Source organism: Pleurodeles waltl, chromosome 2_2 (genome assembly GCF_031143425.1).
Source record: "Pleurodeles waltl isolate 20211129_DDA chromosome 2_2, aPleWal1.hap1.20221129, whole genome shotgun sequence".
In the NCBI taxonomy this organism is placed as follows: domain Eukaryota; kingdom Metazoa; phylum Chordata; class Amphibia; order Caudata; family Salamandridae; genus Pleurodeles; species Pleurodeles waltl.
Genome location: NC_090439.1, coordinates 65,256,341 through 65,276,866, shown reverse-complemented (window position 1 = coordinate 65,276,866; position 20,526 = coordinate 65,256,341). Strand labels below are relative to the sequence as shown.

The 20,526-nt window shown below is 50.6% G+C and overlaps 1 protein-coding gene across 3 annotated transcripts in view; it reads left to right on the top strand.

Moving 5' to 3' along the window:
- LOC138280126 (NFX1-type zinc finger-containing protein 1-like) overlaps positions 1-20,526 on the top strand; it is a 1,298,750-nt gene that overhangs the window by 620,479 nt on the left and 657,745 nt on the right. For all 3 annotated transcript variants that reach the window (XM_069219456.1, XM_069219457.1, XM_069219458.1), the window contains one exon: positions 14,405-14,544. In XM_069219456.1, the coding sequence (XP_069075557.1) occupies positions 14,405-14,544 (140 nt within the window). The remainder of the gene's footprint in view (positions 1-14,404; positions 14,545-20,526) is intronic.

The window sequence follows — 20,526 nt, the reverse complement described above, 5'->3', positions numbered from 1 at the left end:
GTTACCTGGAACCTCAAGCAGTTTTCCTAACTCTGAAGGCTTTTCTTCCACAACTCTGGCACAAAGTGGTTCTAGTCTGTACAGACAACATGACAACCCTGTTTTATACGCAAAAACAGGGGGGATACTTTCCTCTCAGTTGTCACATCTTGCTCAAACCATATGGAAAGGGGCAATTCACCACCACATTCTCTTCGTGGCAGAGTATCTCCCATGCATGGACAACCAATCTGCAGACCTGCTCATCAGGATGCAGCAACAAACCATGAATGGGAACTCCACCCACAAGTACTTCAACAGTACTTCCTAAAGTGGGGAACACTCCAAATTGACCTCTTTGCCACCACAGAAAATACAAAATGCAAAAACTTTGCGTCCAGATGTTAGGAAACTGGAATGGTGTGTGGTGAGCACCTAAGGTGACCTTATACCAGGTCCAGGAATCCCCTATTAGTGAAGTGTAGGCAAAGTCTAGGAAGCCAGGGCTCTCTTGAGATAGCTGTAGATGAGCAGCCAACACTTATCCAGGAGACATGCAAAGCTCATGCAGTACCACTACAGTCACACAGCACTATCACACATGAAAGAACCACACAGTGTTACAAAAATAAAGGTACTTTATCATGATAACACAAAGAATTTAATACTAATAGGCAGTCCACCCAACTGGCGGTAAGTAACACACTAATTATATTCACAATAGCTATCAGTAAGAAGAATAAAAACAACACGCATTGGCAAAAGTATTGGAAAAAAGTGTAGGCCTTGGCAGACAGCCAAACTGTATACTAAATAAGTGGAATGTAATACAGTCCCCCACCCAAGGATGGGAAATCATAAGAGGGGACCTGGAGGAACTAGGAACCCCAAGAGGTGAGTACCAGAGTGACCCCGAGCGACCAGGAGAGCAGAGGTAAGTACCTGATTTTCCCCAAAACTAACAGGAGGACTTAGGAAAAGCATTGTGCAAAACGCAAACCAGACTGGAAGAACCCAAACGTGGATTCTGACAGAAGAAGACGTGCAAATGAAGGGGACCAAGTCCACTTCGTGTTGGAGTGTCCGGTTGTGGCAGGAGCGCCTACCCACCCTTCTGTGGATGTAGGACTTGGTCGCCAGGGGATGAAGATGACCAGCTTTGCAGAACAGGAGCTGAAGAGGAGTCCCTAAAGTGATGCAGATGGTGTCCCACATCAGCTGTCGGGTTGCAGTGGGTCATTGGTGCAGGAAGACGACAAACAAGCCTTGGAAAATGCAGAAGAGGAAAAATAAGTGTTGCAAGGCTGAAGAGGACTCGCAAAGGCCCAGGGGACTCGACCCTTGGATGGGTGACCAGTGTGACCCTCAGCAGTCAGTAGAGTCACCAGAAGAGGATGCAACCCCAAAGGCAACCCACTGGCAGCAGGCACAGCAAGTCGCAGTGAGGCACACTCAGCACACTTGAAGAGGAGTCGCTGGAGCAGGAGAAAGGCGACTGTGCTTGACAGAAAGAAGTGGTGAGCGCCTGGGCTATACAGAGCCTGAATATCCCTTGGAGCAGGAGCAAACAAGCCTTATTAGCTGCAAGAGTCGCCGTGTACAGTGGTACTGTCCTGCAGGGAGAGGCAAGGGCTTACCATCTCCCAAGTTGGACAGCAGGCGGACAGGACCAAGGGGACCACTCCAGACCACCACCTGTGATGCAGGATCCACAGAGATCTGCAGGAGAGAGATCCACGCAGCCAGTCGTCTTTGCAGTTGGGACTTGCAGATGCAGAGGAGTGACTCCTTCACTCCAAGGGAGATTCCTTCTGACTTCTTGTGCAGGCTGGAGCCTCGTCGACATCTGAGGATGCGCAGCCTGGCAAATGTTGTAGTTGCTGGAAGGAGCTGGAGAAACAGTGTTGTAAAGCGGAGTCGTAGCAGGAGTTGTAGATTGTCAGTTCCTGAAGAGTCCAATTTCTGTTCCAGTGGCCAGAAGATTAGGTAAACAATACAGAGGAGTCCTGGTGTAATCTTGCACGTCGAATCTGAGGACCCACCCAAGAGGGAGACCCTAAATAGCCCAGGAAGGGGGATTGGTCCCCTGGCAAGGTGTCCACCTATCAGTAGGGGACAGTGACATCACCTGCCTGAACTGGCCACTCAGATGCTCCGAGGGGCCTCTGACCATCTTGGATTCAAGATGGCAGAATCAAGGGCCCACCTGGCGGAGTTCTAGGCACCACCCCTGGGGTGGTGATGGACTGGGGAGTGGTCACTCCCCTTTCCTTTGTCCCATTTCGCACCACAGCAGGGTCTGGGGGTCCCTGGATTGGTGCAAAAAGGTTTGTGCAAGGTGGGCACCAAATGTGCCCTTCAAGCATAGCAGTGCCTTAGGGAGTCTACCCCTCCCAAGCCAAATAACACCTATTTCCAAGGGAGGAGGGTGTTGCCTCCCTCCCACAGGAATCCTTTGTTTTGCCTTCCCCTGCCTGAGCTGGTCAAGCAGCAGGAGGGCAGAAACCTGTCTGTGGGGTGGCAGCAGGGCAGGCTGCCTGGAAAACCCCAGATGACTGGTAGGAGCAATACTGTGGGTCCTCTAAAGAGCTCCCAAAGTGCATGGAATCATGCAACCAATACTGGCAACAGTATTGGGGTATGATTCTGACATGTTTGATACCAAATATGCCCAGGTTAGGAGTTACCATTATGTAGCTGGACACCGGTAGTGAGTGAACTGTGTCCAGTACACAGGTAAACCTGCAATTATGAAGTCCACCGCAATGGAGCTGGAGTTCGTAGGGGAACCTCTGCTCATGCAGGGGTGCCCTCACACACATGTACCTGCACCCTGCCCTCTGGGCTAGTAGGGCCTACCATAGGGGTCACTTACAGCGACCTGGTGCAGTGACCTGAGGTGAAAGGGTGCATGCACCTTTTCACGCAGGCTCCAGTTACAGGCCTGCAGACACATTTTGCATGGGCTTCCATGGGTGGCACAATATATGCTGCAGCTTATGGGAAACCCCGGGTGCCCCAGTGCCCTGGGCACCTAAGTACCATCTACTAGAGACTTATATGGGGGCACCAGTATGTCAATTGTGGGATGTTTAAAGTCCTCAGTAACCAAATTTAGATGGAGCGAGCACAATCACTGGGGTTCTGATTAGCAGGATCCCAGTGAAAACAGTGCAAGCATACTGATTTCAGACAAAAGGTGGGGGTAACCATGCCAAAAAGAGGGTACTTTCCTACACAGACACCCTCAGTCCAAGGGCAATGCTCTGTGGATTAATTGGTCAGGGATATTTGCTTACGCTTTTCCCCTCTCCCACTCATTCCATCTCTAGTTCGCAAATTGAGGCAAACCTCTCTCACAATGATCATTGTAGCACCCTCATGGGCACGTCAAGCTTGGGTCACAACACTTCAGGATCTTTCAGGATTTCCAAATGAGAAGCTCCTCAACATGCCAGACCTTCTCACTCAGAATCGAGGACAGATAAGGCATCCGGACCCCAAATCTCTTGAACTTGCGATATGTGTTGGAAGGTAGCCTCTTTCTAGCCTTGTTACCCCCACTTTTGGCCTGTTTGTGAGTATATGTCAGGGTGTTTTTACTGTCTCACTGGGATCCTGCTAGCCAGGGCCCAGTGCTCATAGTGAAAACCCTATGTTATCAGTATGTTTGATATGTGTCACTGGGATCCTGCTAGCCAGGACCCCAGTGCTCATAAGTTTGTGCCCTATATGTGTTCCCTGTGTGGTGCCTAACTGTATCACTGAGGCTCTGCTAACCAGAACCTCAGTGTTTATGCTCTCTCTTTGCTTTAAAATTGTCACTGCAGGCTAGTGACTAATTTTACCAATTCTCATTGGCACACTGGAACACCCTTATAATTCCCTTGTATATCGTACCTAGGTACCCAGGGTATTGGAGTTCCAGGAGATCCCTATGGGCTGCAGCATTTCTTTTGCCACCCATAGGGAGCTCAGACAATTCTTACACAGGACTGCCACTGCAGCCTGAGTGAAATAATGTCCACGTTACACCATTACACGCGTGCACTACATATAGGTCACTACCTATATGTAGCGTCACAATGGTAACTCCGAATATGGCCATGTAACATGTCTAAGATCATGGAATTGTCACCCCAATACCATTCTGGTATTGGGGGGACAATTCCATGATCCCCCGGGTCTCTAGCACAGAAGCCGGGTACTGCCAAACTGCCTTTCCAGGGTTTCCCCTGCAGCTGCTGCCAACCCCTCAGACAGGTTTCTGCCCCCCTGGGGTCTGGGCAATATGGCTCCTGAAGTGATAGAGTTCGGTTGCTTAAAACTACTGCCAAAATGTATGGGCATTCTAAGAGAAGGATGTAAACCTACAACCAGACAGTGTTATGCTGCAAAATGGAAACGTTATATATGCTAGAGTCAACCTAAACACATTAACCCACTGAAAGCTTCGGTTCAAGACATTGGTGATCATTACAACCCTGGCGGTCGGTGTTAAGGTGGCGGTAAGACCGCCAACAGGCCGGCGGTAAAAAATTGAGAATCACGACCGTGGCGAAAACCGCCAACAAAGACAGCCACTTTAACACTCCGACCGCCACAGCGGTACAAACAAACCGCGCGGCTGTCACCGCCAACAGACAAGCGGAGGACAATGCACCGCCCACACTATTATGACAGGCCAATCCGCTACCTTTTCCGGGGCGGATTCACCGCGGATAAAAACACAGCGGAAACAGGAATCCCAAAGGGAAAACGCTCACCTCTACTCACTCCACGAGGAACGAGGACCCATGGACCCGGAACTCCAAATTCTACCTGCAATAGACTTCCTGCTCCTCTACCAGGAGCACAAACACCGGCAGCGAAGACCACAGTGAGTACTGCACCTACGACACAGGGGAGGGGGAGGAAAAAAACAGGGACACACACACGCAACACCCCCACCCTCACCCACTACAACACACACACTAATGCATATCAATACATCACAGTTACACCACCAAACCCCCCGGAAGAATGCAAGGACAATAGAAAATGAGTGTAACCCTTGGAATATATTAAAAGCAAGTAGGCAGAAATATATATAAATACACCATGTACATAATATATATATACCAAGCATAGTAGTCCAGGTAGTGCTCTAAGAAAGTCCATGGAACACTGGGACCACACGGTATGGGCGAGGCCCACACAAGATCCCCGACCATGACGGACAGAACACTGCAGAGGCATCAGAGAGCAACTAAGCAGGCACCTCAGGGGGAGGGAAAGGGGGGGCACCTCAGCCACTTGAGTGCCCGACACCAAATCCACAAGGGGGCCACATGCCCACTGTTCCATCCTGGGGAGTGCAAAGCCACAGTCTCACAAGTCTCTACAGTGGGTGGTTTGGCCACTGTTCAATCCTGGGGAGTGCAAAGCCACAGTCTCTCAAGTCTCTACAGTGGGTGGTTTGCCCACTCTTCAATCCTGGGGCGTGCAAAGCCACAGTCTCTCAAGTCCCTACAGTTGGTGGGTTGCCCACTGTACAATCCTGGTGAGTGCAAAGCCACAGCCTCTCAAGTCTCTACAGTGGGTGGCTTGCCCACTGTACAATCCTGGGGAGTGCAAAGCCACAGTCTCACAAGTGGATGCCTTTCTCCACTGGTTCTTGAGGGGGCTTTGTGCCCAGAGTGCTTCATCCTGCCAAGGACAGTGGTAGTGGATGTCTTTCTCCACTGGTTCTGGAGGGGGCATGGTGCTCAGAGTGCTTCATCCTGCTAAGGACAGAGGTAGTGGATGTATCTCTCCACTGGTTCTGGAGGGGGCATGGTGCCCAGAGTGCTTCATCCTGCCAAGGACAGAGGGAGTGGATGCCTTTCTCCACTGGTTCTGGAGGGGGCATGGTGCTTGAGTGCTTCATCCTGCTAAGGACAGAGGTAATGGATGTATCTCTCCACTGGTTCTGGAGGGGGCAAGGTGCCCAAAGTGCACAATTCACCCCGTGACAGACTCAGTTGCGTCAGTGCCCTTGCCACTCACGGGCCAGCGGTGCTTGAGATGGCGGTGCCCTGTTTAGCGGTGCTTGAGATGGCGGTGCCCTGTTCAGCGGTGCTTGAGATGGCGGTGCCCTGTGCAGCGGTTGCTTGAGATGGCGGTGCCCTGTTCAGCAGTGCTTGAGATGGCGGTGCCCTGTGCAGCGGTGCTTGAGATGGCGGTGCCCTGTGCAGCGGTGCTTGAGATGGCGGTCTCCATTGCAGGGTCTCAGCTGCTGGCGGTCCTTCATGGCCCAACGGGGCTTTTGCTGGCGGTCCTTCATGGCCCAACGGGGCTTTTGCTGGCAGTCCTTCATGGCCCAGCGGGGTTTTTGCTGGCGGTGGCCTCCTGGGCAGCTGGGCTGGTGCTGGCCTCCTGGGCAGCTGGGCTGGTTCTGGTGGTGGCCTCCTGGGCAGCTGGGCTGGTGCTGGCGTTGGCTTCCTGAGCAGCTGGTGCTGGCGGTGGCCTCCTGGGCAGCTGGGTTGGTGCTGGCGGTGGCCTCCTGGGCAGCGGGGATGTTGGCGGTCTTCTCCGCCGTGCTGCTCTTCCCAGACTTGCCAGGTTTCTTGTGGCCCTTCCCCACATTGGAAGGTGTCACAGCTGACTCCACACTCCCAACGGGACCCCTGGGAGCGGCTTTGGTGGCTGGAGTCTTCCCCCTCTCCCTTCTGATGCTTCACAGGTGGGGGACTGTCTGTGCTGTGGCTCCGTGCCACACTGGCTGCCCTGGTGGCCGGTGCACTCCATTTTCCGGTGACTACAGGAACCACTGGTCCCGGAGATGTTGTGGCTGTGGTGCTAGTTCGGGACCTAGGAGATGGACGGGTTGGGGGAGGTGTGGGAAAGAGGTCAAGGGTGGACAGGAAAGGTTTTTTGGACACACTGGGACGGGTAGCTGGAGGGGGTTTGGGAGTGGAGGAAGAGGTGGTGGTTGTAGGAGGTGTACGTTTGGTGACTTTGGGTGAAGGTGCATGTGCTGCAGGCTGTCGTTAGGTGGATGACTGTTGGGTGGGTGTGTCCCTGCGTTTGTGTATCTTGGGAGGGGGCGTCACAGACACACTGGGAGAGGACACAGGGGACGTGTGAATGGTACTGGGGGGTGGTGACTGCACGTGAGCGGGGTGTGGTGGTGGGTGTGCTGGAGAGGGACGTTGTGGCTGTAGATGTAGTGCACGCAGGTGTGAGTGTAGACAAGACTGGGAGGGAGGAGGGAGACGAGGAGGAGGGGGACACAGTGGAGACAGTGGATGTTGCTGTGTCTGCATGTGTGTGATGCTTGCATGAATGCCTGTGGGATGTGTGCTTCTTATGTTTGCCTGAGTTACCATTGGGTGTTGACGTGTGTGCATGTTGGTCTATAGATGTGCTTGGGATAGGTTGAGGTACAGGGGATTGGGTCGGGGTGGAGGAAGTTGGAGGGGGGAGGCTAGAGACGGGGACAATGGCTGCCATCAGTGCTGAGGCCAGAGTCTGAAAAGCTCGGTGAAGGGCAGCCTGACCCGAATGAATGCCCTCCAGGAATGCATTTGTTTGTTGCAACTGCCTCTCTACACCTTGGATGGCATTCAAAATCGTAGACTGCCCAACAGTGCGGGACCTGAGGAGGTCAATGGCCTCCTCACTGAGGGCAGCAGGGGTGACTGGGGCAGGGCCTGAGGTGCCAGGGGCGAAAGTGATGCCCACCCTCCTGGGTGAGCGGGCACGGGGCAAAGGCTGAGGGGCTGCTGGGAGGGCGGTGCTGGTAGGGGGGGTGGCGGCTGTACCTGTAGATGCAGGGGCACAGATGTTGCCGCCACCACAAGGGAGCTCCCATCAGAGGATGAGTCTGTGTCGCTGGTCTCAGCTCCTGTCCCCACCGTGGAGTTCCCCTCGCCCTCCATCCCACTGGTGAATTCAGACTCCGTAGTGTCGCCCTCCAGGGCCATGTGGGATGCAGCTCCCTCGTGCTCCTGTGCCACTGCTCCTCCGCCTGATGATGCTAATGCACACAAGAACAGGGAGACCACAAAAAGGGGGAGGAAGACAGAAGAGAGACATGTTGAGTGCATGCATTACCGCTACCGTTGGCGGACACGACAGACACAGAAGCCCCCTGCACTACGCCGCGCTCTTGGGCTCCACTGTTCAATTCCTGGGAAATGGCCTACAAGGCTGTGGACGACATCTGCACACATAGATGACACAGGGCCATGACTAGGTGTACTTGGCACTCCACAGAGGTGGGCTGGGGTGCCACATGGCCTGCCTTATGGAGGGCCTTGCCTACGGACCTCACCCTGGCCTACGGAAAACCACAGCCCACCTCCCCCACCCAGACACCTCCACTGCACGCAAAGTCAGCAGAATGAGAGTGTACTCACCCCCTTGTGTCTGTTGTGATGCCCTTAAGCGCCCATCCAACTCCGGGTAGGCCACCACCAGGATCCGGAATATCAGGGGGGTCATGGTGCGACGGGCTCCCCTCCCATGTTGGGAGGCCATCCCCAGCTGAGCCTCTGCCGTCTTCTTGCTTCAGCGGCGAATGTCCTCCCATCTTTTACGGCAGTGGGTGCTCTGTCTGTGGTAGACCCCCAGGGTCCGTACGTACTTGGCGATGGCATGCCAAATATCTTTTTTCTAGTGGGCGCTGGCCTACATGAAATGTACAGTGGAAAAAGAGAAGTTATTACCAACTGCACCGTCAAAGTGATTGGCCCCATCCCTACCCTTGCCATGTGGCACATGCATTCACCGTCTTTCATTCACGCAGCACTCTCCCCCCTTCCTTCTTACATCCAGCCCTCCCAACACAGGCATAGCCCGTACAACATGCTCCCTGTGTACATACCTGTTTGTCTGAAGGACCGTAGAGTAGCGTGTACTGGAGGAGAACCCCATCCACAAGCTTCTCCAACTCCTCCGATGTGAAGGCAGGGGCCTTTTCCCCAGACACTCGAGCCATTGTCTCTTCCAGACCAAGGTCACAGCAGCACTTGCAGTGTAGGTCCTCTCCTGTCGAAGATCAGGTATCAAGTTATTGAACAGATAGAAAATGGCGGTCACGTCCGCGGCGGTGCGTACCGTCACCGCCGGCGTACATCGTCATTGGCTCCTGGGACCCATAGGGTCCAATGTTAACCAATACAGCATTTCACTGCGGTCTTCGACCGCCTACCGCGACGGTGCACAACGCCAGTGCAGTTACCTCACATCCCATTGTCCCACTTTAGAGGTCAGGCAGCCTCCATTTCAGGGGCCCACATGGCTTCATTTCCAACTGCGTCACATATACCTAGGCCTAGACTCAACACACATACAGCCCACCTTTTGTGTATGATTCGTGTTCTGGGTAAACTGTGGGTACGTACCTCTGAGTTGTTTGACTCTTTGCTCGCTGTTGTCCTTCATAGGCACCGTCCGCTGGGACATGTGAGGAGATGGCAGCATCCTCCGGTGTACCGACCGTTGGTGGACATGTCGACAATGGAGGAGCGACATGTCATAATCAAATACAGGCTTGACCGTGCCACAATCCAGGAACTGTGTACCCAGTTGGAGCAGACCTGATGTCAGCAATCCACCATCCCACAGGAATCCCCCTTCAAGTGCAGGTGTTGTCAGTGCTCCATTTCCTTGCAGGTGGGTCATTTCAAACAACAGTGGCCATAGCATCAGGGATGTCCCAGCCTATGTTTTCCAACGTATTGTCCAGAGTGTTGTCTGCCCTTCTGAAACACATGGAGAGCTACATCGTTTTCCCTCAAGTGGAGGATTTGCCTACAGTGAAAGGTGATTTCTATGCCATGGGACATATCCCCAACATCATAGGTGCCATTGATGGGACCCATGTGGCATCGGTCCCCCCTCTACAGGAGTGAACAGGTGTCCAGAAACCGGAAGAGTTATCATTCTATGAATGTACAGATGGTATGTTTGGCCGACCAATACCTCTCCTATGTGAATTCCGATTTCCCTGACTCAGTGCATGACGCCTACCTCCTGCGGAATAGCAGCATCCCTTATGTGATGGGGCAACTCCAGAGCCACTGTGTGTGGCTATTAGGTGAACACCTGGAGGCAAGTCAGTGGGAATGGTTGTCTGGGTCTGGGGTTACACTACAGTTTAGTGTGTGTCTAACAGTTGTCCGTCGCCATTTGCAGGTGACTCTGGTTACCCCAACCTGTCATGGCTAATGACCCCAGTGAGGAATCCCAGGACAAGGGCAGAGGAACGCTACAATGAGGCACATGGGCGAACTAGGAGGGTGATCGTGCAGACCTTCCGCCTCCTGAAGGCCAGGTTCCGGTGCCTCCATATGACAGGTGGATCCTTATTCTACTCACCAAAGAAGGTGTGCCAGATCATCGTGGCCTGCTATATGCTTCATAACTTGGCATTGCGACAACAGGTGCCTTTTCTGCAGGAGGATGGTCCAGATGGCGGTGTTGTTGCAGCTGTGGAGCCTGTGGATAGTGAAGACGAGGAAGCAGAGGAAGAAGACATGAACAACAGGGACTCAGTGATCCAGCATATTTCCAGTGAGACACAGGTAAGAGTACAGACCTGCCTACTGCATGTACTTAAACACTACTTCCTCTCTACTGTGTGTCGTTTTCACCCAGTGTATGGTCACTGAGTTGTCACTTTCCCTTACGATTTCACAGATGTGGGTCCCACTGTGTGACATCTGCTTAGATTCCTCATGGACTTGAGCTGTGTGACATAGGTATGTTGACATTACATTTGAAAGAGCATTTTGTCACTGTAATTGCTAACACACTATTTCGAAATCACAGACAGACTCCAGATTGTTTTGTGTTTTAAGTGTGTTTATTTAGGTGCTCAATATTGGAGGGGGTAGTGAAATGGTGAGGGGTGATGGCGGAGGAATGTCCATGCCAGAGTCCAGTCTATTAGTCTCACAGGTGCATTGCCCAAATGGGCATAGGAAGTGGAGCTGGGGCAGTTTAAGGATGGACAGGGTGACAAAGTGGGACAGTAGGATAACAATCAGGGTGGTCTCATTTCTTGGCGGGGGTCTTGGCATCGTTCTCTGTCTTTGTCCTGGATCTCAGCGACCGTTTGCGGGGTGGTTCTCCCTCTGCAGGGAGTGGGGTGCTGGTGTGGTGGTCCTGTGGCGGGGCGTCCTGTCCACTAGCGCCTGTGGAGGTGGTGGGCAGTTCATTGTCCATGCTAGTGTCAGGGGCCCCTTGTAGTGCCACAGTGTCCCTCCTGGTGTTGAGTACTTCCTTCAGCACCCCTACGATGGTGCCCAGGGTGGAGCTGATGGTTCTGATTTCCTCCCTGAAGCCCATATACTGTTCCTCCTGCAGGTGCTGGGTCTCCTGAAAGTTGGCCAGTACCGTTGCCATCGTCTCCTGGGAGTGGTGGTAGGCTCCCATGATGGAGGAGAGGGCCTCGTGTAGAGTGGGTTCCCTTGGCCTGCCCGCCCCCTGTCGCACAGCAGCCCTCCCAGTTCCCCTGTGTTCCTGGGCCTCCGTTCCCTGGACCGTGTGCCCACTACCACTGCCCCCAGGTGCCTGTTGTTGGGGTGGTGGGTTATCCTGGGTTCCCTGTAGTGGTGGACACACTGCTGATTGACTTGTCCTGGGGACGGAGGTATGGGCCCGCTGGGTTGGTGCTCTGCTGGTGTTTCCAGAGGGGGGAAGGTCTGTGATGGCCTGTGCCAGTGTGAGAGGAACCGACTGTCCCGAGGTCCCCGATGGGCCGGGCTGGTCATCTAGATCCAGTTGGACAGAGCTGCTGTCATCACTGTGGGCCTTTTCTGTTGGTGGTGTGGACATGTGTGGACCCTCATGTCCGGTGACGTTGGGTAGGGGTCCTGCAGGGGTATAAAAGGATGGTTATTACATCTGTATGTGCCATGGTGTGCAATGGGTGGGTGACCGTGTACCTCAGTGCTTGCATTCCTGTGTGGGAGCTTGTGTGATGGTGGTTTAGGGGGTTGTATGGGTATGTGCAGTGGGCATGCTTTAGTGATGTGTGTCCATGCTTTGTTGTTGCATGCAGGGCTTGGTGTTGGGATGGGTGGTTTGTGATGTTGGGACATATGTGAGGAGTTGGGGTGCTGGGGGTGAGGGTGGGTGTATGTGATAGCATGCAGGTAGGGTGGGGGATTTAATAGTTAAGATTTGACTTACCAGAGTCCATTCCTCCAGCTACTCCTGCGAGGCCCTCAGGAAGCAGAATCGCCAAGACCTGCTCCTCCCATGTTGTTAGTTGTGGGGGAGGAGGTGGGGGTCCGCCGCCAGTCCGCTGATCCGCCTGGTGGTGTCTTGAGACCACGGAATGCACCTTCCCCCGTAGGTCGTTCCACCTTTTACTGATGTCCTCCCGATTTCTTGTGTGCTGTCCCACTGCATTGACCTTGTCCACTATTCTTCGCCATAGCTCCATCTTCCTTGCAATGGAGGTGTGCTGCACCTGTGATCCGAATAGCTGTGGCACTACCCGGACGATTTCCTCCACCATGACCCTGAGCTCCTCCTCCGAGAACCTGGGGCGTCTTTGCTGTGCCATGGGGTGGTGTAGGTGATGTGTGGGGTGGATTGTGTGGTGAGAAGTGTGCTGATATTTAGAGGTGTGTTGTGTGAGGTGCGTGGAAGTTGTGTGGGTGATGGTGTTGTGTGCCTGTGGATGCTGTTGTTCTTGCTGGTGGTGTCTCTCTCTGGCCTTCTTTCGGAATTTTTTGTTGTGGGGGTTTGTGGGTGATGTGGGTGTGTGTTTTATATTGTAATGGGTGTGTGGGAGTGGTGTGTGTATGTGTATCAGGTGTGTGTATTTAGAATTGTCCAATGTGGCTGTGTTTTGTAAGAGTGTGAGTATTTTGAGCGCAGCGGTGTATACTGCTAATGGAATACCGCGGTTGAAAGACCGCCGCGTGGATTCGTGTGTCATGATAGTGTGGGCTTATTTCTGTTGGCGTGACAGTTGAGGTTTTGTTTTCGCCAGTTTATCACTGACCTTTGGTGTGGTGGACTTGTGTGGGTGTCTGAATTTTGGCAGATTCCGAAATGTGGGTCATAATAGCTGTGGCGGTTTTCCGCGGCCACGGCGGTGTGTTGGCTGTCTTCTGCACGGCGGTAAGCGGCTTTTACCACCAATGTTGTAATGAGGGCCTATATCTGAAATCTCGGTACCGAAAAAAGCGGCTTCGGAGCCGAAAAGAAGCTCTTATACAGAAGAGCAAGGACTTTCCAGCCAAATGAAGGAAAGACATAGATTTGAGCTGAAATTAAGTATGGAAGAACCGGACCATACACAAAAGAGGTTACATATCCAGAAAGGGACTGGAAAAATACAAACTTTACCTCCAATCAAATCTAAAAGGAAACTTGCATTTCAGGAGACAGAAATGCAGCCTAAGGCAAAGGTGGTTAGAGACAAATCCCCACCACCAAGGGTCTCATCACAACCGTCCTCACCTCACTCACCACAATTGTCACCAGTTGGAACACCTCCGATGCAGTCACCGACACATACTGGGATGACACAGGATGATGCTGATGCATGGGACTTATATGATGCACCATGACCTCCATTCGGTGAGGGAAGCCTGCACACTGAGGCCGACTTCCTGACACATAAGACCCAGGTATGGGGATTAGACTATTCCCATAAGATCTGGCAGAGGGTACTTCCACTATGTTCTCTTTAGTATAGTATTAGTGGCAGATAGTAGTAAAGTAGCATTACATACAATTAAAATGGCTAAATTGTTTATATTTTTCACCATTCTAACAATTTTCATTTCAATCATGTGTCTCATCTGTATAATCATTACAGCTCATGTTTTCTTTGTAAGAATATGATTGTTTTTTTTATAAATGTATTTAAAGTGTATTTTTTTATCTTTTTGATTTATAACAAACAAAAGGGCTTAGATCTGTTTCCAAGAATCCTTGGGAATTGGAGTAGTTGTGTTTGAGATTGCCATCTAATTCCCCCGTATGGTTAGAGGGTAGATGTAATAGTGTGAGCTAGCCAAAACAAACCAACATTTACTGATGATATATGTAGACTAAGGGCCGGATTTTAGAGTTTGGTGGAGGGGTTACTCCATCACAAACGTGACAGATATCCCAGCTGCCGTATTATAATCTCCGTAGGCTATAATGGGATTGTAATATGGTAGATGGGATATCCGTCATGATCGACACAGGCCTTGAGTCTGTATAGTGTGAAGTTCTTGTTGCTGTTATACAGTCCTGCTAGATTTGTAGGAACCACATAACAAAAGAGCACATATTGGTTGTGTAATTGTTTTGGGTATGCAAATGCCCGCACTGGGCCTGGACTTCATTGCGGTTTTGAGGACTCAGCAACTAACGAGTGTCTTTATTAACTAACTAGAGTATCTTTAACAGGCAGTTCAGTGACGATGCTCATGATTATTTTTGATAGATAACCAAAGAAATGAAGAAGAAACTCAAAAAGAGGATTAAGCAGGAATTGGATAAAACAAACCACATGGATGAAGAATTATCAGAAAACATTGAAGATCTCTGGCAGCTTCCTCCTTCACAACGCTGGGACTTATACAGGTATTGCTTATTTACTACACTGTTTTTCCTTTAGTTGTTAACAGAGTACCCTTTGAGATTCAAATTTGGTGCATTTGTCATCATGCAGAAACAGAGTGAACATTATTCCCTCTGTCCCACTGGCCTCCTTTAATTATACTATACTTGTTCAAAATCCTGTACACTATTTTATTACTGGATGCAAATTAGGTATTAGTTGATTCTTCGTAGAAGCACTGAAAACATACCTGCTTTCCTGAACTTTCTAGTCAGTGGAGTTGTCTTCCCGGTTCATTCTCCATACTTCATTGTGAGACTGGGTAACATAACTTTATTATCTTGAAATGACAACTATGTTGTTTGCTTTAATTTAAGACACTCTTGAACCACCACCTTTGAATTAGCCGTTAATGTTACTCTTCTCCTGGCCTTACTTCTACACTGTTTTCAAGTATAGGGGGTGATTCTGACTATGGCGGACGGCGGAGGCCGTCCGCCATAGTACCGCCGCCAAATGACCGCACCGCGGTCAAAAGACCGCGGCGGCCATTCAGACATTTCCTCTGGGCCGGCGGGCGCTCTCCAAAAGAGCGCCCGCCGGCCCAGAGGAAATGCCCCTGCAACGAGGACGCCGGCTCAGAATTGAGCCGGCGTAGTTGCAGGGGTGCGACGGGTGCAGTTGCACCCGTCGCGTATTTCAGTGTCTGCAAGGCAGACACTGAAATACTTTGCGGGGCCCTCTTACGGGGGCCCCTGCCGTGCCCATGCCATTGGCATGGGCATGGCAGGGGCCCCCAGGGGCCCCGCAGCACCCCCTACCGCCATCCTGTTCATGGCGGGTTTCCCGCCATGAACAGGATGGCGGTAGGGGCTGTCAGAATCCTCATGGCGGCGGAGCGCGCTCCGCCGCCATGAAGGATTCCCCCGAGCAGCGGTAAGTCGGCGGGAGCCCGCCGACTTGCCGCTTCTGACCGCGGCTGAACCGCCGCGGTCAGAATGCTCGTGGGAGCACCGCCAGCCTGTTGGCGGTGCTCCCGTGGTCGGTGGCCCTGGCGGCCACCGGCCGCCAGGGTCAGAATGACCCCCATAGTCTCTAAGAGAAAATGTGTATTCAATGTGTGATCTTTATGGTGTTGATTGGCAGAATAGCCGCTGCACTTTCCAGCTGCACACATGGTGTGAGGAAACATCACTGCTGTACTGGAGATCAGGGGATCAACATAATGTAAGGATTGCTGTCACAGTGGCACTTGTTAACATCCCTGCCCTCCGACCCCTCTCCTTCACCAGGGATGTCTTCCATCAGCATTGTCAGAGTCTGCTCTAGAAAAGATGAGTTAGCATGAAGTGTGATGTGTGACTGCATTTAACAACATCATTGTTTGCAACCGAACATGATAGACATGATTAAGTCAAAAAAGATTCACAACTTTGTTTTGAAATATCATGTGATTTCCATGTTACTTAGTGTTCATGCTATAGAAACCTTAAACCATTATTACCATCACTTTGATTACTCAACATATTTATCCTCCTCCCTCCCTTTTCATTTTTGACCCGTTTCACCAACTAAATGTTTAATTTTTGTATATTTATTTTATTGAGTTAATATGTATGCACCAAAAGAAAAACAGCTCCTCAACTATCCATCGTCATCCCCTATTCCCCAAACGTGAGAAGGAGCACGCCACAGCCATCACTTATTGGTCACCATTGATATATAGCATTGAGACAATACAGATACATACATGGATTCAGTGGGCATAACCCCAATCAATCCTCCCAGTTCAACAGTATGTAACTATGGCTGGCAAAGGTAGTGCTGCAGCCCATAGGGATCCCCTGGAACCCCAATGCCCTGGGTACCTAGGTACCATATACTAGGGACTTATAAGGGGGCACCAGTATGCCAATTATGAGTGGAATACTTTGTTAGCAGTATCCAACAAGCACATTTAAAGGGGAGAGAGCATATCACTGGGGTCCTGGTTAGCAGGATGGCAGTGACACACTCAAACACACTGACAAACAGGCCAAAAATGGGGGTAACCATGCTAGAAAGAGGCTTCTTTCTCACAGATGTCCAAACTAGCAAGTACACAGAGTTCCGCCCCCTTCATAATCTGCTACACTATTAGGAATGCTTTCCTGATATTGGTGGTGCAACCACCCACATACCTTGCCTGATCTGGGTGTATAAGCTCCCCTGCCATCTTAGCATCTTGTTAATCATCAACAACAGTCAATAGGATTTTCAGTCAGAGGAGTCTCTCTCCCTGGCTTTGGGAGAACCACTATCTAGGCCTCCCTCAATGATACAGGCAACACCCCTGATTCATATGCCTAACTGTACATAACTAGCAGTGGTGTGCACAGTAAATCTATGTACTCTTGGAAGAGTTCAATGGATAGCCCATCATTCCCAGGTGCGTTCCCCCATTCATCTGCTTTGTGGCCCATCGAATACCTGATTCTATGATTGGTGCATTCTAAGCTGCCCTCACAGTGACATCCGCTGTATGTAGTTGTGCCTCGTCTAGGATTTCACCTATACCTGACATATTGCTCTCACCCGCTTGCACATATAATGCGGAGTAGAAATCTGAAAAATGGTGTAGAATGTCCTCTTGAGTCATGAGGGTTGCCCCATGTTAATCTTTAAGTGTCACATCCACATTCCTCCTCTTCTTTCTATTTACCAGCCATGCAAGTAGTCTACCTGATGTGTCACCCTGTTCATGCTGGATCTCCATATATGTTTTACAGGGAGTGCAGAATTATTAGGCAAATGAGTATTTTGACCACATCATCCTCTTTATGCATGTTGTCTTACTCCAAGCTGTATAGGCTCGAAAGCCTACTACCAATTAAGCATATTAGGTGATGTGCATCTCTGTAATGAGAAGGGGTGTGGTCTAATGACATCAACACCCTATATCAGGTGTGCATAATTATTAGGCAACTTCCTTTCCTTTGGCAAAATGGGTCAAAAGAAGGACTTGACAGGCTCAGAAAAGTCAAAAATAGTGAGATATCTTGCAGAGGGATGCAGCACTCTTAAAATTGCAAAGCTTCTGAAGCGTGATCATCGAACAATGAAGCGTTTCATTCAAAATAGTCAACAGGGTCGCAAGAAGCGTGTGGAAAAACCAAGGCGCAAAATAACTGCCCATGAACTGAGAAAAGTCAAGCGTGCAGCTGCCACGATGCCACTTGCCACCAGTTTGGCCATATTTCAGAGCTGCAACATCACTGGAGTGCCCAAAAGCACAAGGTGTGCAATACTCAGAGACATGGCCAAGGTAAGAAAGGCTGAAAGACGACCACCACTGAACAAGACACACAAGCTGAAACGTCAAGACTGGGCCAAGAAATATCTCAAGACTGATTTTCTAAGGTTTTATGGACTGATGAAATGAGAGTGAGTCTTGATGGGCCAGATGGATGGGCCCGTGGCTGGATTGGTAAAGGGCAGAGAGCTCCAGTCCGACTCAGACGCCAGCAAGGTGGAGGTGGAGTACTGGTTTGGGCTGGTATCATCAAAGATGAGCTTGTGGGGCCTTTTCGGGTTGAGGATGGAGTCAAGCTCAACTCCCAGTCCTACTGCCAGTTCCTGGAAGACACCTTCTTCAAGCAGTGGTACAGGAAGAAGTCTGCATCCTTCAAGAAAAACATGATTTTCATGCAGGACAATGCTCCATCTCACGCGTCCAAGTACTCCACAGCGTGGCTGGCAAGAAAGGGTATAAAAGAAGGAAATCTAATGACATGGCCTCCTTGTTCACCTGATCTGAACCCCATTGAGAACCTGTGGTCCATCATCAAATGTGAGATTTACAAGGAGGGAAAACAGTACACCTCTCTGAACAGTGTCTGGGAGGCTGTGGTTGCTGCTGCACGCAATGTTGATGGTGAACAGATCAAAACACTGACAGAATCCATGGATGGCAGGCTTTTGAGTGTCCTTGCAAAGAAAGGTTGCTATATTGGTCACTGATTTGTTTTTGTTTTGTTTTTGAATGTCAGAAATGTATATTTGTGAATGTTGAGATGTTATATTGGTTTCACTGGTAATAATAAATAATTGAAATGGGTATATATTTGTTTTTTGTTAAGTTGCCTAATAATTATGCACAGTAATAGTCACCTGCACACACAGATATCCCCCTAACATAGCTAAAACTAAAAACAAACTAAAAACTACTTCCAAAAATATTCAGCTTTGATATTAATGAGTTTTTTGGGTTCATTGAGAACATGGTTGTTGTTCAATAATAAAATTAATCCTCAAAAATACAACTTGCCTAATAATTCTGCACTCCCTGTATAGTCATGTTTGCTTACAGTATAAATCAAGCTTCATCAAGTTCTCCTTGTAGCCTATGTCTATCCTCCATTATCTTTTCCAACTTTGTATCCTATGTATGGCTCCAGTGTTGTGACTGTGTGCATCAGTGATTTACGCACCCCATAGGTGTTAGTCATGCGTTACCCCCTTTGGTCACCTTTAAATCCTCCCATAATACCCCAGCAGATTCGACCGTCCCAGTGTTAACTCTAAAAAAAACTCTCATAGTGCTTCCCTGATTTCTTTCTTAAATACCTGGTCCTGTAGTGCTTGTGACTAGAAGCGATACTGTGGTTTTGGTGCTACATAGGTGCACCCTCTCAGCTCCGCCACCAATGGGATGTGATCTGAGAGTGCACAATCCAGATAGCGAATCCCCCAAAGTTTGCAGCCTGCTCCGTGTCCACTAATAGGTAATTGATCCTAGAAATGTGCCATGAGGGGGAACGAATAGCACAAACAGCCTATAGTCTAGTCTACCTAGTGCCTTATGTATTGCCCACCACTGCTCCAGTGAATTTAAAGTATCCATGCCATCCATCAACTCTCTAGAGGCCCTAACGGCCGGGAGCCTAGAACTATCTAGCCCTCTATCTAGTACACAATTATAGTCCCCAATCCAGATGATAGCATAATGTAAATAAGGTGCCACTAGTCATACCATCCTTCAAAGAAATCAGGTGTATCTAGGTTGGGCGTGCATTTATTTAGTATCACAGTAGGTGTGTACCCAATCTCCCCTACCACCTCAATATGTCGACCATCAGCTGCTTTCAATTCCATGTCAGCTCGTAAGGGTGCACTGGCATCCACCCACCACAAGATCCCGCACGCTGAGGAGGTGAAGCTGGCATACCACAGCCTGCCTCTCCATTTAGCTCATATCTTCTCATTTTCCACAGGTAGGAGGTGTGTTTCCTGACGCATAACAATCTTTGTCTGCTGTCTACGTGCATATGACCAGATCCTTTGCTGCTTAATGGGATTCTGAATCCCTTTAACGTTCCTGTGTAGTATTGTTACCCTGATATTTGTGTAGTGTGTCATCCTGTGTACTCATTTGCTGTCTTGCTAACAAGTTGTGGTGTAGCTGGTAGTTTTGCTTCTTCTCTTCAGTTCAAAAATAATAGTAACCACCCTCTCACCTCACGTGTGGCCCACCCAAACCTGGCCTCCACAAGTAACACACACAGGGGGTCATTCCAACTTCGGCGGGCGGCGGAGGCCACCCGCCAAAGTTCCCCCGCCAAAAGACCGCACTGCGGTCAAATGACCGCGGCGGTCATTCTGACTTTCCCGCTGGGTGGGCTGGTGACCGCCAAAAGGCCGCCCGCCCAGCGGGAAAGACCCAGCAACGATGAAGCCGGCTCCGAATGGAGCCAGCGGAGTTGCTGGGGTGCGACGGGTGCAGTGGCACCCGTCGCGATTTTCAGTGTCTGCTAAGCAGACACTGAAAATCATTATGGGGCCCTCTTAGGGGGCCCCTGCACTGCCCATGCCAGTAGCATGGGCAGTGCAGGGGGCTCCACGACACCCGTTCCCGCCATCCTGTTCCTGGCGGTAAGAACCGCCAGGAACAGGATGGCGGGAAGGGGGTCGGAATACCGCCGCCATGGAGGATTCCTATGGCCAGGGGAAAACCGGCGGGAAACCGC